The 14,475-nt window shown below is 43.4% G+C and overlaps 1 protein-coding gene across 1 annotated transcript in view; it reads right to left on the bottom strand.

Moving 5' to 3' along the window:
• Window positions 1–12,123, bottom strand: part of negr1 (neuronal growth regulator 1) — a 518,020-nt gene extending 505,897 nt beyond the window's left edge. The window contains exon 1 of the mRNA XM_080195565.1: window positions 11,929–12,123. Within this exon, the coding sequence (XP_080051691.1) occupies window positions 11,929–12,101 (173 nt within the window). The 5' untranslated portion in view covers window positions 12,102–12,123. The remainder of the gene's footprint in view (window positions 1–11,928) is intronic.
• Between the last annotated feature and the right edge of the window lie 2,352 nt (window positions 12,124–14,475).

Raw genomic sequence — 14,475 nt, 5'->3', positions numbered from 1 at the left:
TCCTGTACCATGGTGCAGTGGTCAGTTTGCTCATCCTCCCTACAGTCTTTTTCCTCATCCACACAGGAAGCAAAAACTTCTTATTGGACAAGGTCAAGACTGGAGGTTCTTCCGATGATAAATTCAGGATCCCTTACCTGCCTCACTCGTAGTCATATCGTCCTGTCCCTGACAACTGTCCAGATGTGAACTACTCAACCTATGGAGCGTGAATGTCTGAAACAGTGTTGAGATAACTCTCCCCCCTCCCTGATGTGCTGCAGTGTTCGAAGCTCAATTTCAAGCTCACCAACTCCGAACCAAAGTTCCCTGAGCTGCAAACATTTTGTCTGGATGTGGTCACTGTGGCTCGCAATGGGATCCACCAGTTCCCATGTACTATAGTTACAACACATAATCTGCACTTCCATCTCTTATTCAGTTAATTTGGGGGTTTTTTTTACATAAAAATATTACTCTCAGTCCCTTAACTTTTCAGATTTCTTTTAGTTAAGTTGACGCCACTAAACCCCAGGTTTAGTCTGCTGCACGTTACTCCTGCTGCTGCCCAGGCAGTCAAGTTATTCAATTGTATATACACAAACACGTATTAAATGTCAACTTTATCACACCCATATCTCAGGAATAAAGAACGACAAGAGAAAAGATCAGTGGAAGAATTATATGAAACACCAGAGATGTACTTACACTTGCAGACAAAAACTCACAGAGCTAACTTTAAAAAGAACCGAGGGAATGAAGAAGATCCAATTTTCAAGATAGTCTGTGGAAGCAAACCCAAATAATTATATAAATGCCTAACCAGACTGCTAGATGGCTCTCTTAATGCGGAATCAGCAAATTCTGGATTGTTTAATATAACTACTATTCAAAATGTCTGGGCTACAGCAAGTTCAGAATGTACTGACATCTGATTGCAAAGTTCTGACAATATCTTAAAATAAAAAAACTTTGCACTCAGACGTCAAGGGTCAATGCTGCATGTCTGGCACATAGGAAGATGGTTATGGCTGTGGGAGGGGGGATTAGTCAGCTCACCTCCAGGACAACTCTGCAAGAGTTCCTCAGGGTAGTGTCCTAGGTCCAACTATCTCCAGATGCCAACTATCTCCTTCTTCTATCATAAGATCAGAAGTGGGGATGTTCACTGATGATTGCACAATATTCAACACTATTTGCGACTCCTCAGATACTGAGGCAGTCCATTTCTAGATGCAACAAGATCTGGACAATATCCGAGCTTGGGATGACAAGTGGCAAGCAACATTTGTGCCATACAAATGCTAGGCAATGCCATCACCAATAAGAGACAATCTAATGACTGCCCCTTGACATTCAATAACGTTACCATCACTGAATTCCCCACCTTTAACATCCTTGGGGTTACCTTTGACCAGAAACTTAACTGGACTTGCCACATAAACATGGTGGTCACAAGAGTAGGTCAGAAACTAGGGTTACTTCAGTAAGTAACTCACCTCCTGACTCCCCAAAGCCTATCCACAATCTGGAAGGCACAAGTCAGGGGTGTGATAGAATACTGCCCACTTGTCTGGACAGGTGTAGCTCTAACAATGCTCAAGAAGCTTGACGCCATCCAGGACAATGCGGCCTGCTTGATTGGCATCACATCCAAAAACATCCACTCGCTCCACCACTGACACTCAGTATCAGCAGTGTGTACTATCTACAAGATGCACTGGAGAAATTCACCAAAGATCCTTAAACAATCACCCTCCAAACCCACAATCATTTCCATCTAGAAGGACAAGGGCGGCAGATACATGGGAACACTACCACCTGCAAGTTCCCCTTCACCATCCTGACTTAGAAATATATAGCCATTCCTTCGTAGTCGCTCGGACAAAATCCTGGAATTCCCTCCCTAATGGCATTGTGGGTCAACATACAGCACATGGACTGCAGTGATTCAAGAAGGCAGCTCACCATCACCTTCTCAAGGATGACTAGCGATGGGCAATAAATGCTGGCCAGCCAGTGATTCCCATGTCCCACATTTGAATAAAAAAGAGCATGGCATCAACTCAGTGCTGCATTTGGTTTTCCATGAGATTGGCATCATGCTCACTGGAATAAGCCATGTGTTCAAAGCCCTGAGATACTGTGGTGCACAAGTCCATTCTCATCACCTGCATTGCCTCATGTCAGTACACCTCGTGCGCCACTGGTCAAAATACAGCTGGCTTGTGACTCTCAGTACACTGCATCTATGCCCAAACTGAGTATAGCTGTGTCTGTGCTCCATTCAATGAGGGAAATTGTCCACAGCTGACTCAGTTTCTGTCACTTACTCCTGCAATACCAAGCTCTTCACTCAGCAGCACCCTTTCTAACCATACACAAGGATATGTTGATGTGAATGCATCTGCAAAAGTGCATTTGAATGGTGTGACAATGCTGGTTCTGTTGGTCTGGTTTCTTGCATGGTCAGGCACACCATCCATGACTGATTCTGTAGCAGATACATAAAAGAGATCATGAGAACACCACTTTGGGCTGCAGAAGGCTCTGCAGAGCTGAGATTTCTCAATACAGTTGAGGTATTTGCATGCCGTCAGATAGGGAGGAGTGCACTTCATCCCCTATATTTACAGGCATCAATAGCTTTGAGCCAGCTCCTTTAGGTATTCCTATTTCCCCATTGCTCACTTAGTTGTATGTGGCCACACTGGAGATTCCCATTGCTGCATCCTCCATGGCAATGAGGATGGTGAGCTGGGTCAATCCTCCTCCTGCATGGGTTCTGTCCACTGAAATCTTTGACCACTTCTCCTGAAAAGGGAAAAAAAGAGAGATAAGGCAATGCTGGCCTCTGTCAACAATGCCAATGGCTCATTTAAATAAGAAGCTGTGTGCATCTGTGCTGCCAGATCCTCTCCTCAGCAATGCTTGATCTCTAGACATTGCTGAAAGGTCAGTACGTACCATGTTCAGGTATGCATACTTGCACAACTCAACTTGTATGTCTGTTGATGATTGCCCTTCAACCTACCTGTCAAGTTGCACTCACCTCCCCAAAGGAGAGGTAATTAAACCTCATGCAGTACAGCAAGCTGGTGCTCCAGAGAACACTTTAGCTACTGTTGGGTTTGACCTCAAGCCAGGCCTGTTGTGTTTTGCTGGTGGCTTTCTCCTGTCATCTCATGGGAACAAGACTTCTCTCTTATTGCCCCAACAAAATCTCAACCATCGGACAGCTCTGCTGCTGAGCCTTTGCCTCTTGCTTTTATTGCAACATAAAATGACTGCTATTAGAATGGCTGCCAAGCTGCCTTTAAATCAGGCCTACACCAAGTTTTGCCTCCATCCCATGCCTACCATTGCTAATTGACATCTAACATGCCTTCAGACAATTAGCTGCCAAGTTTGGGTGAAATCATAGCTATGACTATTTGCATCCCACCCCCACATCCCTTCCGTTCATGGTTAGGACATGAAAATGATTACAAAGTCAGGATCCTGAGCCCAGAGGCACAGCAAACCTATTTTCCTTTGGTTGCCCCGAGCAACACGGAAGAATCCACCTGTAGCACTCACCTACCTGCTGTAGTTTCCATGCACAGCTCCAATCCTCCAAAACATCAGAATCAAATTACATTGAGCAATAATGTGGCAGACACTTGTGATGTTCACTGCATTAGACACATCACTCAAAGAGGAGCCTGATGGCCCTAATATTTCAAAGAAATTACTCATTGCTGCATTGCAGCTTTGCCATTTTGACTACCCATAATTCACAGTGGTTGTCATGACACCAGGATATGCCAAATTCCTATTTCAGGTTTTACAACAACTGACACCAAGCTGAACTTATTGAAGTCGCCTCACTTGTGGGATTTGCATCAGTTTTGAAATGCAATCTTCTTTGCTATGATGATCTCTCCAAGGCAAAATATATACAAAGGAGAGGGAAAAAGTAAAAGAAATTGATGTAATCTGTTGGAAGTTGATTCAACTTCAGCTGCCGTGTTGAGTTGGATACATTGCTTATCTGGCCATTTGCCAAATTGAGCTGTCGACCCAACTTGTACTGAAATTCAATTTCAATAGGAATATGTTTTGAAAATATCTTTTCATCATCAGCATGCATCATTTATGAATGTGAAGACAAAGCAGTTACACACACCCATTCCAGCTGTTCTCCATTTCATTGGTGGCTGTGCCTTTTGAAAATTAAAATGATTCTTTGGTTCCTCCAGAATTTCAATTCACAAACCGCTGAACCATTCTAACTTTGGCCAAACAGACTAAAGAGGTCTCACCTGCCACCTGACGGTAACTTCACAGTTCTCAGTTACATTGTCTCTGCTCAGTATAGCATGGAGGGCTGGGGACTTCTCTGCTTTCACAAACCATATTGTTAACCTGTGGAGATCCGGTTGTTTAGGGTTGCCAATTCTGACTGAACATATTCCTGCCGGTTTCACTACATTCTGTCCTGCCTTGTGCTCCTGTCATTGTTTCCCCAGCAAATCCATCTCACGGTACACCACATTCCCCTCCCTACTGCTAACTGAACAGATTTTTCTTGATAATAGTCTGGTTCTTGATGGTCATACAAGCCTTTTCCCCAATTTTTATACCTCTACTATTAATAAGCAATGATGTGAAGATGCAGACATTGGACTGGGGTGGGCACAGCAAGTAGTCTCACAACATCAGGTTAAAGTCCAACAGGTTTATTTGGTAGCACGAGCTTTCGAAGAGCTGTTCCTCAGGTCAGAGAGCTAAGTGAGCCCAGACTATTATGTCCTGATGTTACTGATAGCATTTAAATTATTCCAAGGGCAAGGCTGATTACATCAGTAAAAATGGCCTGGGAGGATCATAAACAGCCTGACACCAAGTTTAAGTAGTAAGACTTCTCACTGTATTAATAAGCAAGGGTGTCCAAGATAAATTAAGATAAACCACACACATTTCTAATGATGAGGTTTCTTCTGAGTTATTCACAACTGTGTTCTGAGATTAATCTTAACTTCCTGGAGAATGAAGAACATTCCTAGAAGGTTAGCAACTTTAGACGTGGGCTATAATGGCCATGCCCTCATGTAGCACACCACAAGAAATTTTCAGTCCTGTTGCCTGAGACCATGATCAGTTCACAGGAAAGGAAAAGTGGAACTGGGATAAAGGAATGTTCCGTCTTGTCTCCATTTGCAAAACACAAACAAAGGGTTCCCCCTGTGTTTCTCAAACTTACAGCAGTGTCCAGTGGATAATGGGGTGGAATGGCCACTCTCAAACCTTTCTTCTTTGTCAGTGCAAGGATTTCTTGTATGGACAAGGAGATCATCCTGTGGGAATTGCCAAGGATCAGAGAACCTGCTTCATTCTCACACTTAAGTACAGAGAAGGTGAAACAAAAGGTCTTTAATCTTTTTACTTGTTGGTCTACGGGGCTTGAGATCCTCTGGTTATGGACATCCAATTTTGAAGATAAAGGTCTTTCTGCCCTGCTGTGCCGATTGAGTAGCGTAGCAGGGCAGGAAATTTTAGTGGGAGGCTAAAAACGGGAAACACGCTTGGTGTCAGGCTGTTCATGATCCTCCCGGGCCATTTTAATCAGCCTCTTGCCCTCAGGATGATTTAAATGCTATTAGTGACATCAGCACATAATAGTCTGGGCTCACTTAGCTCTCCAACCTCACTGATGGAGCTTCTTATGGGGCGAGAATTACAAATGGCCCGCACCAACGGGGACCTAATATGATGGCCTCGCTAGTGTCACCAGAGGCCATTAAGGGCCTCCCAGGTGGTTGGGGACAGGCTGTGCCCTTTTGACAGTACCACTGCCTGGGGCCATGCCAGTGCCCATGCCACAGGGTAGTGCTGAAGGAGTGGAGCAAGAGGGGTCAGGGCCTCACAGAGGCAGAGCCAGACCGGGGAGGGTGGGGAGCACTCTGTATTGGGAGGTGAGGGGCCGATGATGTGACCAGTGATCAGGGTCAAGACCACTGAATGGGGGTCGGGGCTGGCAAGCGTGAAGTTAGCGATCTGGTGGCCAGTTATCGGGGCGGGGGGGGGGTGTTGGAATGATCAGGAGGCCGATGATCACGTCTGTGGGTGGAGGTGGGGGGTGGTTACAGATCTCCCATATACTGTGTACACTTGTATATCACATTGCCTAGCAATCTGCTTCCCCAGTGTGCTTACGCTCTGCCCCCCCCCCTTACTACCATCCTGATTGGGTACCTGTTGCCCACTGAAGAATTCTCCCCAAAAGCAAGAACCACCCTCAAGGAAACAATCCCCCTCACCACTGACATCCCCTCTCTCTCTCTCACTGTGGTCTGGCCTAGCAACCTCACACACCTGTGACTGGATCTGCTCCAAAGTGCTGCTCCTGGCTGGTTACAGTCCCATCAGTAGCTACATTCTCAGAGGCACTGCTGAGATTAAAGTACTGCCAGCTTCTGAATTGGCCAGCAGCTCTTGGTGATAGGATCTGCACCGTTAAAAGGACTCAAGTCCCAATACCAGGCAGTTAATTACCCTGATGGGCTCATAATTAGGTTGGGGCTCCTGGAAAGAGCCAATGTGCAGTTGCCCCCTGCTTTCTAGCCCGTCATTAAGATACCACCATCCGCATTAAATACAGCCCAATGGAGGATTGGAAGCTTCCTGTGTCTAGTGATGATTAGCACAGGTAAAGCACATGATTGTGTCTGTTGTATTAAAAGGGAGGCAGCATAATCTTTTTAATCATGTTTGATTCAAAACTCAACTTCTGCTCTAAGATTCTCTCCATTATGAATACTTCCACCTTCCAATACCACCCACTCCGACCCTACTTCAGTCCATCTACTGATGTATCTCATCAATATTATTTCCAAATTTAATGGAAGAGAAATTTGTTCAATAATGCTGCTTCAAGTGATGCTATACAGACAACATTGATTCCCCAGGGGCTGACAGTGCCATGGGTCACTATTTGCCCACGTGACATCCATTGGTGATATCAATAAAATTGTGGAACTCATTATCACAGGAATTGTTAAGATGTTACCAAATGGACCGTATAGTGGCCTCAGGCAAAGCTAGGGGAGGTGGGTCTACCTCCTAATCAACACCTTGTGGTAAAATACTTGACACTAAAATGCCATCCCTACTATCTTCTACAGGAGTTCACCTCTGATATCCTGACAACAGTTTACATCCCACCACACGCAGACATGAAGACTGCTCTGGACGAATTAAACACCATCACAAATAGTCTTGAGACGAAACATCCCAAGGCCTTGTTCATCGTGGCTGGGGACTTCAATCAGGCCAAACTTAAGAGTGCCCTACCAAGATACCGCCAACACATCTCCTGTTCCACCAAACGTGGACCATTTTCCATATCTTAGAAGGTTCCTCACAATGAAGGCAGATAGAGCCAATGAAATTCATCACCACCTCCAGCACATGACATGCACATGAGTGGGTTGGAGATGGGAGGATATAGGAGATTGTTTTAAATAAGGTTCATTAGCATTGGGACGTAATGTAAAAGGATGTGGTATGATAATAATGTTTCTCTCTTTTAATTCACAGGTTTTAAATCAGTCCGCCTTGTTGTCCAACGAGGGGCATACACGCGATGTGTCATACTTGGGCGGCTCCTGAATGTTCGAAAGTAGCCTAGTGCTTCATGTCGTTAGTGTGTGCTTAAACTGGACCAGATGCTGGGCAACACGACAGCTCAGTGACTATCACTGTTTGCTGTGCAGACACATGGATTTGGGCCTGAGTCTGTGAGAGTTTGCGCATTCTCCCCGTGCTTGCATGGGTTTTCTCCGGGTGCTCCGGTTTCCTCCCACACCCCAAAGATGTGCTTTTAAGCTGATTGGGGGTAATAAGTTGTCCCTAAATTAGTTCCCCTCAATGTGGAATGCCATAAACAATAGATAAGGGTCATGGGTGGAGGGGGGGAATGGTAATGTTAAAATGGCGGCGCGGGCTTGTTGGGCCAAAGGGCCTGTTTCCCGGGCTGTTTTTGTTCTTTGTTCTTTTATGCCAGTTCAGCCTTCAGCTGACTAAGGAAAAGAGTATTCAAGAACCAGGATCTCAAACCTGAGACTAAGATCAGAGCTCATTAGGCATAACCATGCTCCTATATGTGTCAGTGATTATGACAACCTACAGCAGACACCTCAAAGCACTGTAGTACCATCAGCGGTGTCTCCAAATCCTGTAGCAAGTACAACAGCAGCATCCTCTCCCAAGCCAACATGCTCAGCATCAAGGTGTTAATCACTCAAAACTATCTCCATTGAACAGGACATGTCATTTACATTCCTGACACCAGACTCCTGAAACAACTGCTCCACCTGAAAGCAGACAGCAGCAGTAGCAGACTCCCATGAGGACAGCGGAAATGCTCCAGGGATGTCCTCAAAGCATGTCTGAAGCTACCTAACATTCCCATAAATGCAGGGGAATCCTTAGCCTGTGACCCACCAAAATGGAGAAGGTTCATACTGAAAGACACCAAACAGACACTTTGTTGGGAACAAGCAGAAGAGAAATCGATGCATTGGAGAAAACAGACAAACCTCTAAACAATTCACCTACCCAACGCTTCAAGTACCACGTCCGCCACACATGGCAGGGTCTGCAGATCAAGCACTGGACTTATCAGCTATCTCAGAGCCCAAACTGCAATGGCAGCAAGTCATCATCAATCCCAATGGATGATGACTGTGGAGATAGGTTTTCCCCCTATTCAGCGAATGCATTCCTAACCAATTTCCCATCCTCCACCCCACAAGTACTACAAACAATCCAAAGTTATGCCACTCATATCCTCACACATCAGGGCTATATTTTACAAGGGGATGAGGTCTACACCACCAACACCTCCTCTCTGAGGATAAATGTTATCCAGTTTGTCCCACAGCCATTGAGCAGCCCTGGCCCTTTAATTGGCTTGCATCAGAAACGTCTCCACCACCAAGAGCCAATTAAATGGCTTGGGAGAGGCATAAAATTCAGCTCCAAATCCCGCTGAAGTATTGTCATTTATGTACTTCCCTGTCCAATGCCTTGCAGCTCAGATTCTACTTCTTTGAACCTGGGAATGAATGGGTTAAGGACATGTGTTACCTGATTTAGATTTAAAAAAAAACAAGGAGCTGCTCTCGCTTTTCAAAATTTGACGTCAACTGGAAGCAATCCTGAAGATTCTCCTGGTGCTCTGAAAATGCTAAGCTCCACCCTCCGGACATTTCTTCCATGATTCCCTAGCTGCTCGAGTTCCCGAGAGAACGACTATCTCCAACAAGAGAGAACCTGACCATTCGCTCTCGAAATTCAATGACACTACCATCACTGCATCCTCCACCAACAACTTCCTGGAGGATACCATTGGCTAGAAACTTAACTGGGCCAGCTGTATAAATATTGAAGCTACAAAAGCAAATCAGAGGCTGAGAATTCTGTGGTGACTAACTCACTTCCTAACTTCACAAAACCTGTCCACCAGCTACATGGCATAAATCACACATGTGATGGAATACACTGCAATTGCCTGGATGAGTGAAGCTTCAACAGCGCACTGGAATTTCAACACCATCCAAGAAAAGATAGCTCACTTGATCAGCACTCCATCCACCACGTTAAACTCCCTCCAACATAGGTGTACAGTGGAAACAATGTAAATCATCTACAAGGTGTACTGCAGCAACTCACCAAGGCTCCTTCAACAGCAGCACCTTCCAACTGCGAGCGCTAACTCCTAAAACAATAAGGGTGGGAACACCACTACCTGCAAGTTAATCACCAACTAACACGCTACCCTGACTGAGAAGTACATTGCCATTCCTTCATTATTAGTAGATTAAAATCCTGAAACTCCCCCCCAAACAGCATGGTGGGCATACCTATACCACAGTCTGTCGTGATTCATGAAGGTGGCTCACCATCACCTTCTCACGAACAATTAAGAAAGAGTAACGATTTAAGAAAGTGGCTCACCATCACCTTCTCACGAACAATTAAGAATGGATAACAAATGCTGGCCTTGCTCATGATGCTCTCATTCTATGAGCAAGTAAAATAAAATCTGTTTTAGGATCTGCTTTTATCCTTACACCTACATCCTTACACATGCCAAGGGCCATTTTTCACACTATGTGAAAACAAATTGTTATTTTATTTGTTAAAATACTTACAATACTTCAAGAAGTTTATAAACTCAAATTTTGAAACAATTATTAACCCAGTAAACTGTATTTTAGTTACAGAATGCAATTGCAACCCAAATCATTATTCCTTCAGATTAATTTCCTTGATTAGTTTTCTGCAGCGTGTAGTTATTGGACTCCGCCTTGAAATATAAAATATTATTATACATGGACAGCCAAATGATAAGCAAATAAAATTGAGAAGAATATGGATGGAGATGCATGCAGTAATACTACATTCAATAAGATAGTCATGAGGGAAAGAAAATCAAAACAGAATGCAGTCAAATTTTTGACACGACATAGAATGCTGCATTTTACATTAATTTGATGCCATAAGAAACATCTATTATAATCAGTTACTAATTCTCAATAAATGTTTAAAATACAGTTCACGTAAAGGATTAAATGGAACTCTCCCCCCTATGCTTTCCCCATTAGGTGAACAGCATCACTGCGCTTCCCTTCCTCATTTGAGAAGGTGAGATTATCTAGCTGTAGAAAGCTGTCAATGCCACACTGTGATTGGCCAAAAGGAGGTGCACTACTCCAGGGTTGAACTGGTCCTGCCAATTATTCTTTTCGTGTGGATTCTATTATTAAGTGCTCAATCTCGCACCCCAACTCAGAGCTGCAAAAATTCAATCACTGAAAGATAGGAAATTCAATTGACTCTGATTTGTACTCAGTGCTCTAGGCATTTTTGGCTAACCATCAAGCAGTTGATGATTATGACATACACCATGCAATTAAAGATTTTTTAACATTTAGTCCTATGTTGCTCTGATTATGGGGATAAAAAAAATGAAACTTCTAAGAAGACCCAAAAAAAGTCAAATGTTGAAGGTATCAGTCAGTAAAACCTTATTGCTCTGTTAGTTGCAGGTGTAACGAGGACATCAATACAGAAATATACCTTTAAAATGAATGTTTTCCATCCTTTGTCATATCAGGTATTAGCATGTACAAATCTCTTGTGTGGGTGCACAAGTACAGCACATTATGTACTTCAGAAGTTATCAACATCACATTAAATGGTGATAAGAAAATGAAAGGTAATTTCACATTTCTGCTCAGGAGCTAGTGACGGGCAGTGTCTGTGTCAGAATAATAACGACAATTAGACATCTGTGTTGCCCATTCGTTTCTGACTGTAGGTGGGGTGGGAAATAAAGGGTGTGGCAAAATGAAGTCTGCCCATTCAAATACAACTCTTACAGGTCAACTATTATTGCTTCTTACCGTTATTACAGCTCTGTAAAATCAAGCACAATTCGTTGCATCAGTGACAGTATTCTCTCCCTCTATTTCTATTTAAGTTGCGGGATCAAACGATGTATCAAAACTTACACAAAATACGACAGGCGCCAGTAAATCGCGATGGTCTTAATTTTTAGAAAGGGAGGTCAGGAAGTAAAATTGTCGCACAATGCGGTGGAAGGGATGGTATGAAGTGGTTCCTGCTGTATATTTACATCCGTTTTAATTCCTCCACTCAAACTACATTGTGCAGGAACTATGAAAACACACACACACACAGCTGGGCATACAACAGATTGGTCAACCATGTGCAACTTAAACCTCCGCCCACCACAACATCCCAAACGCTGTCTTTTTTTCCCCCCTCTACTGGAGAGAGAGAGGAAAAAAAAATTGTATATGTATATATAAATAAAAGGTGACCAAAAGTGTGTGATGTGCCGGCGCGGGTGGGCTGGTGTCACAGGTTGTTCCCTACCTGAGGACGGCCGTGTCTCCCTGTCGCACCATGATGTTGTCCACAGCTGGCCAGGGGAAATCCACGCTCTGAGCGGCCGGGAGGCAAGTGGGCAACAAGCAGCACAGGGTGAGCAGGAGAGCCGCCAGCCACTGGCCTGAGGCGCAGGGTGAAGCATCCTGCACGGTGTCCATCGCTTCTCTCCCCACTCCTCCTCTCCCCTGTCTCAGAGCAAAAGCTGGGAAAACCCTCTTTCCCCTCCACCTCCTCCCCCCCCTGCCCGGCTTCCCCCCCTCTCTCTCTCTCTCTGCCCAGCCTACAGAGTTATTTTTTTTCTCTGCTCTGGCGCTTGCTCTGACTCTAAAGTCGGAGCTCTCTATTCTCCAGCGGCTGCCACATCATCCAGCGACGAACTGATGTAAAATGCGTTTGTGTGTGTGTGTGAGAGAGAGAGAGTGTGTGAGAAGAGAGAGAGAGACAGCCCCAGGCTCTGAGCCAGTTGCCATGGCCGTTGCCCAGGCAACATGTCCGACTGACTGGGAGCGCCGAGTATTAAAGGTACCGCTGTACAGGTATTGCACCCATCAGCACAGCGACTCCTCAACCTCCAAACCATCCCTCAATATGCACATAGGTAGAAAGGGATATGCCCATGTCATGTCGAATCCCACAGCCTTTAGCAACAGAGGTTCTGCTGCTGCATTAATGTCTTGCAAAGAACTGTTCAAATGGCTCTGAGTGCTGTGCAATTCTAACTTTTTAAAAAAATTTGCAAAACAAAATGTACCAGCATGCTTTATGCCAGAAGACTTTTGCTGCCCGGTACACTATTCACAAGCCTACGTCCATAACACATACTAGTTAAGTGGACGGGCCGTACTAAACTGTCCCTTAGTATACCCAAACAGGCGCTGGAGTGTGGCGTCTTGGGGATTTTCACAGTAACTTCATTGCAGTGTTTATGTAACCCTACTTGTGACATACATAAATAAACTTTAAACTTGCAATTTCCTAGGTGCCATAACCCAAGAAGTAGCCATAACCTGAGATAGAGCCAATGAAGTGTCATGGGAACAATGAACTCAAATAAAGATTAAAGATTAAAATCGTAAAAGAAATGATAAAAAGTTAATGAGTTTAACATTATTATTATCAAGAAAAACAAAAGGCAGATGACTTACTATTTGTTTTTTTTTCTTTTGGCTTTCAAAATAGTTTAAGAAATCATAACGATCTGAGATAGCTGGATCAATATTAGTTAGACACAAAATGTTTTTGCCTGTGTAGGTGTTAAATCAGCACAGACATTCTTGCTGCTCAAATTATTGCATAAAGTTTAAATAGCAATATTATTTTTTAAAAAATGAGATGTAATTAAAGGGCATTGTCATGCTGAAGTCCTTTTACAAAATAATATTTTGTTTGAAAACAGACCGTCTACATGATGCCATTATGTCATCTAACACACACTAACACATTTATTTGTAATGACAACTTTAGTAAAAATGAAAGCAAGGTTACATTGAAAGTTCATGTGTCTCCTCCAGAAAGATTTGGCAATGAGCTAGTGTTATTTTCAAGTTGGACAGCAATAAGCTGGCTCAGGAACTAAGGAACCACCTCAGCAACCATCAAGACTCCCCACTAAGGCAATAATACCCTTTAATTGCAATTCCTTTGTAGCTGATTTATTTTAATCAGGGATGTAGCTATGCTAAATTTACCAATCCTTCTACTAATCCTGAGAACCACCAAGATTTGTAGCTGTTACACTGAACTTCAATGTTTACCCCTCCAAATCTCCTGAGATACTAAAAGACTTCATACTTAGATCAAGAATATTCGTATTGTTTGTGTTTCTAATTACTCTCTTAGCAAAGACACTGTTCAGTGTGGAGTTAGGCCATTCAAACGAGAAGTCTCATCCTTATATTAGCTGTGAGCTGTGTTCACTTAACTAATAACAAAATGTTGGCTGTAGTAATTTCACCTGAGATAGAAGTTTGTGGGCCCACTCCAGAGATTTGAGCATAAAATCTAGACTGACTTCCTGGTAGTACAAAAGAAGATACCATTTTTCAGGTGGGACAACATTAAATTGAAGACTTGTCAACCCTTGAGATAGACATCAACAATTTCATGGTAATATGAATAAAAACACAGGATTTTTTCCAACGTTACTAATCGCTGAAGCAATATCGCTAAAACATATTATTTTATTGCAGTGTTTGAGATCTTGCTATGCATAGATGGGATTTTGTGTTTCCTCCAACAGTGACTAAATTTCAGAAGTATTTCATTGAAAATGTCTTGAGGTCAGGAAGGATTCTATATAAGTAAAAATCTTTATTCTTTTGTCAAGCAGCCAACGATATGAATTATTTCAATTGACTTTTGTCCTGGGACCCATGGCATGGGAAAATAAGAGATGATCATTCAATTACTCCAATAGAAAATGTCCTTGAGTGAACCCCAATCTCCATTTTTGAAATATTTCCTTATTCTTGAAAATTGAACCCCACTCTTATGCAGTGGGTACAGAAGGTTGTCTGGAGCAATAATATCAAT

Source organism: Carcharhinus amblyrhynchos, chromosome 9 (assembly GCF_965287045.1).
Source record: "Carcharhinus amblyrhynchos chromosome 9, sCarAmb.v2.hapA, whole genome shotgun sequence".
Lineage (NCBI taxonomy): Eukaryota > Metazoa > Chordata > Chondrichthyes > Carcharhiniformes > Carcharhinidae > Carcharhinus > Carcharhinus amblyrhynchos.
This window is presented reverse-complemented; position numbering and strand designations above follow the sequence as displayed.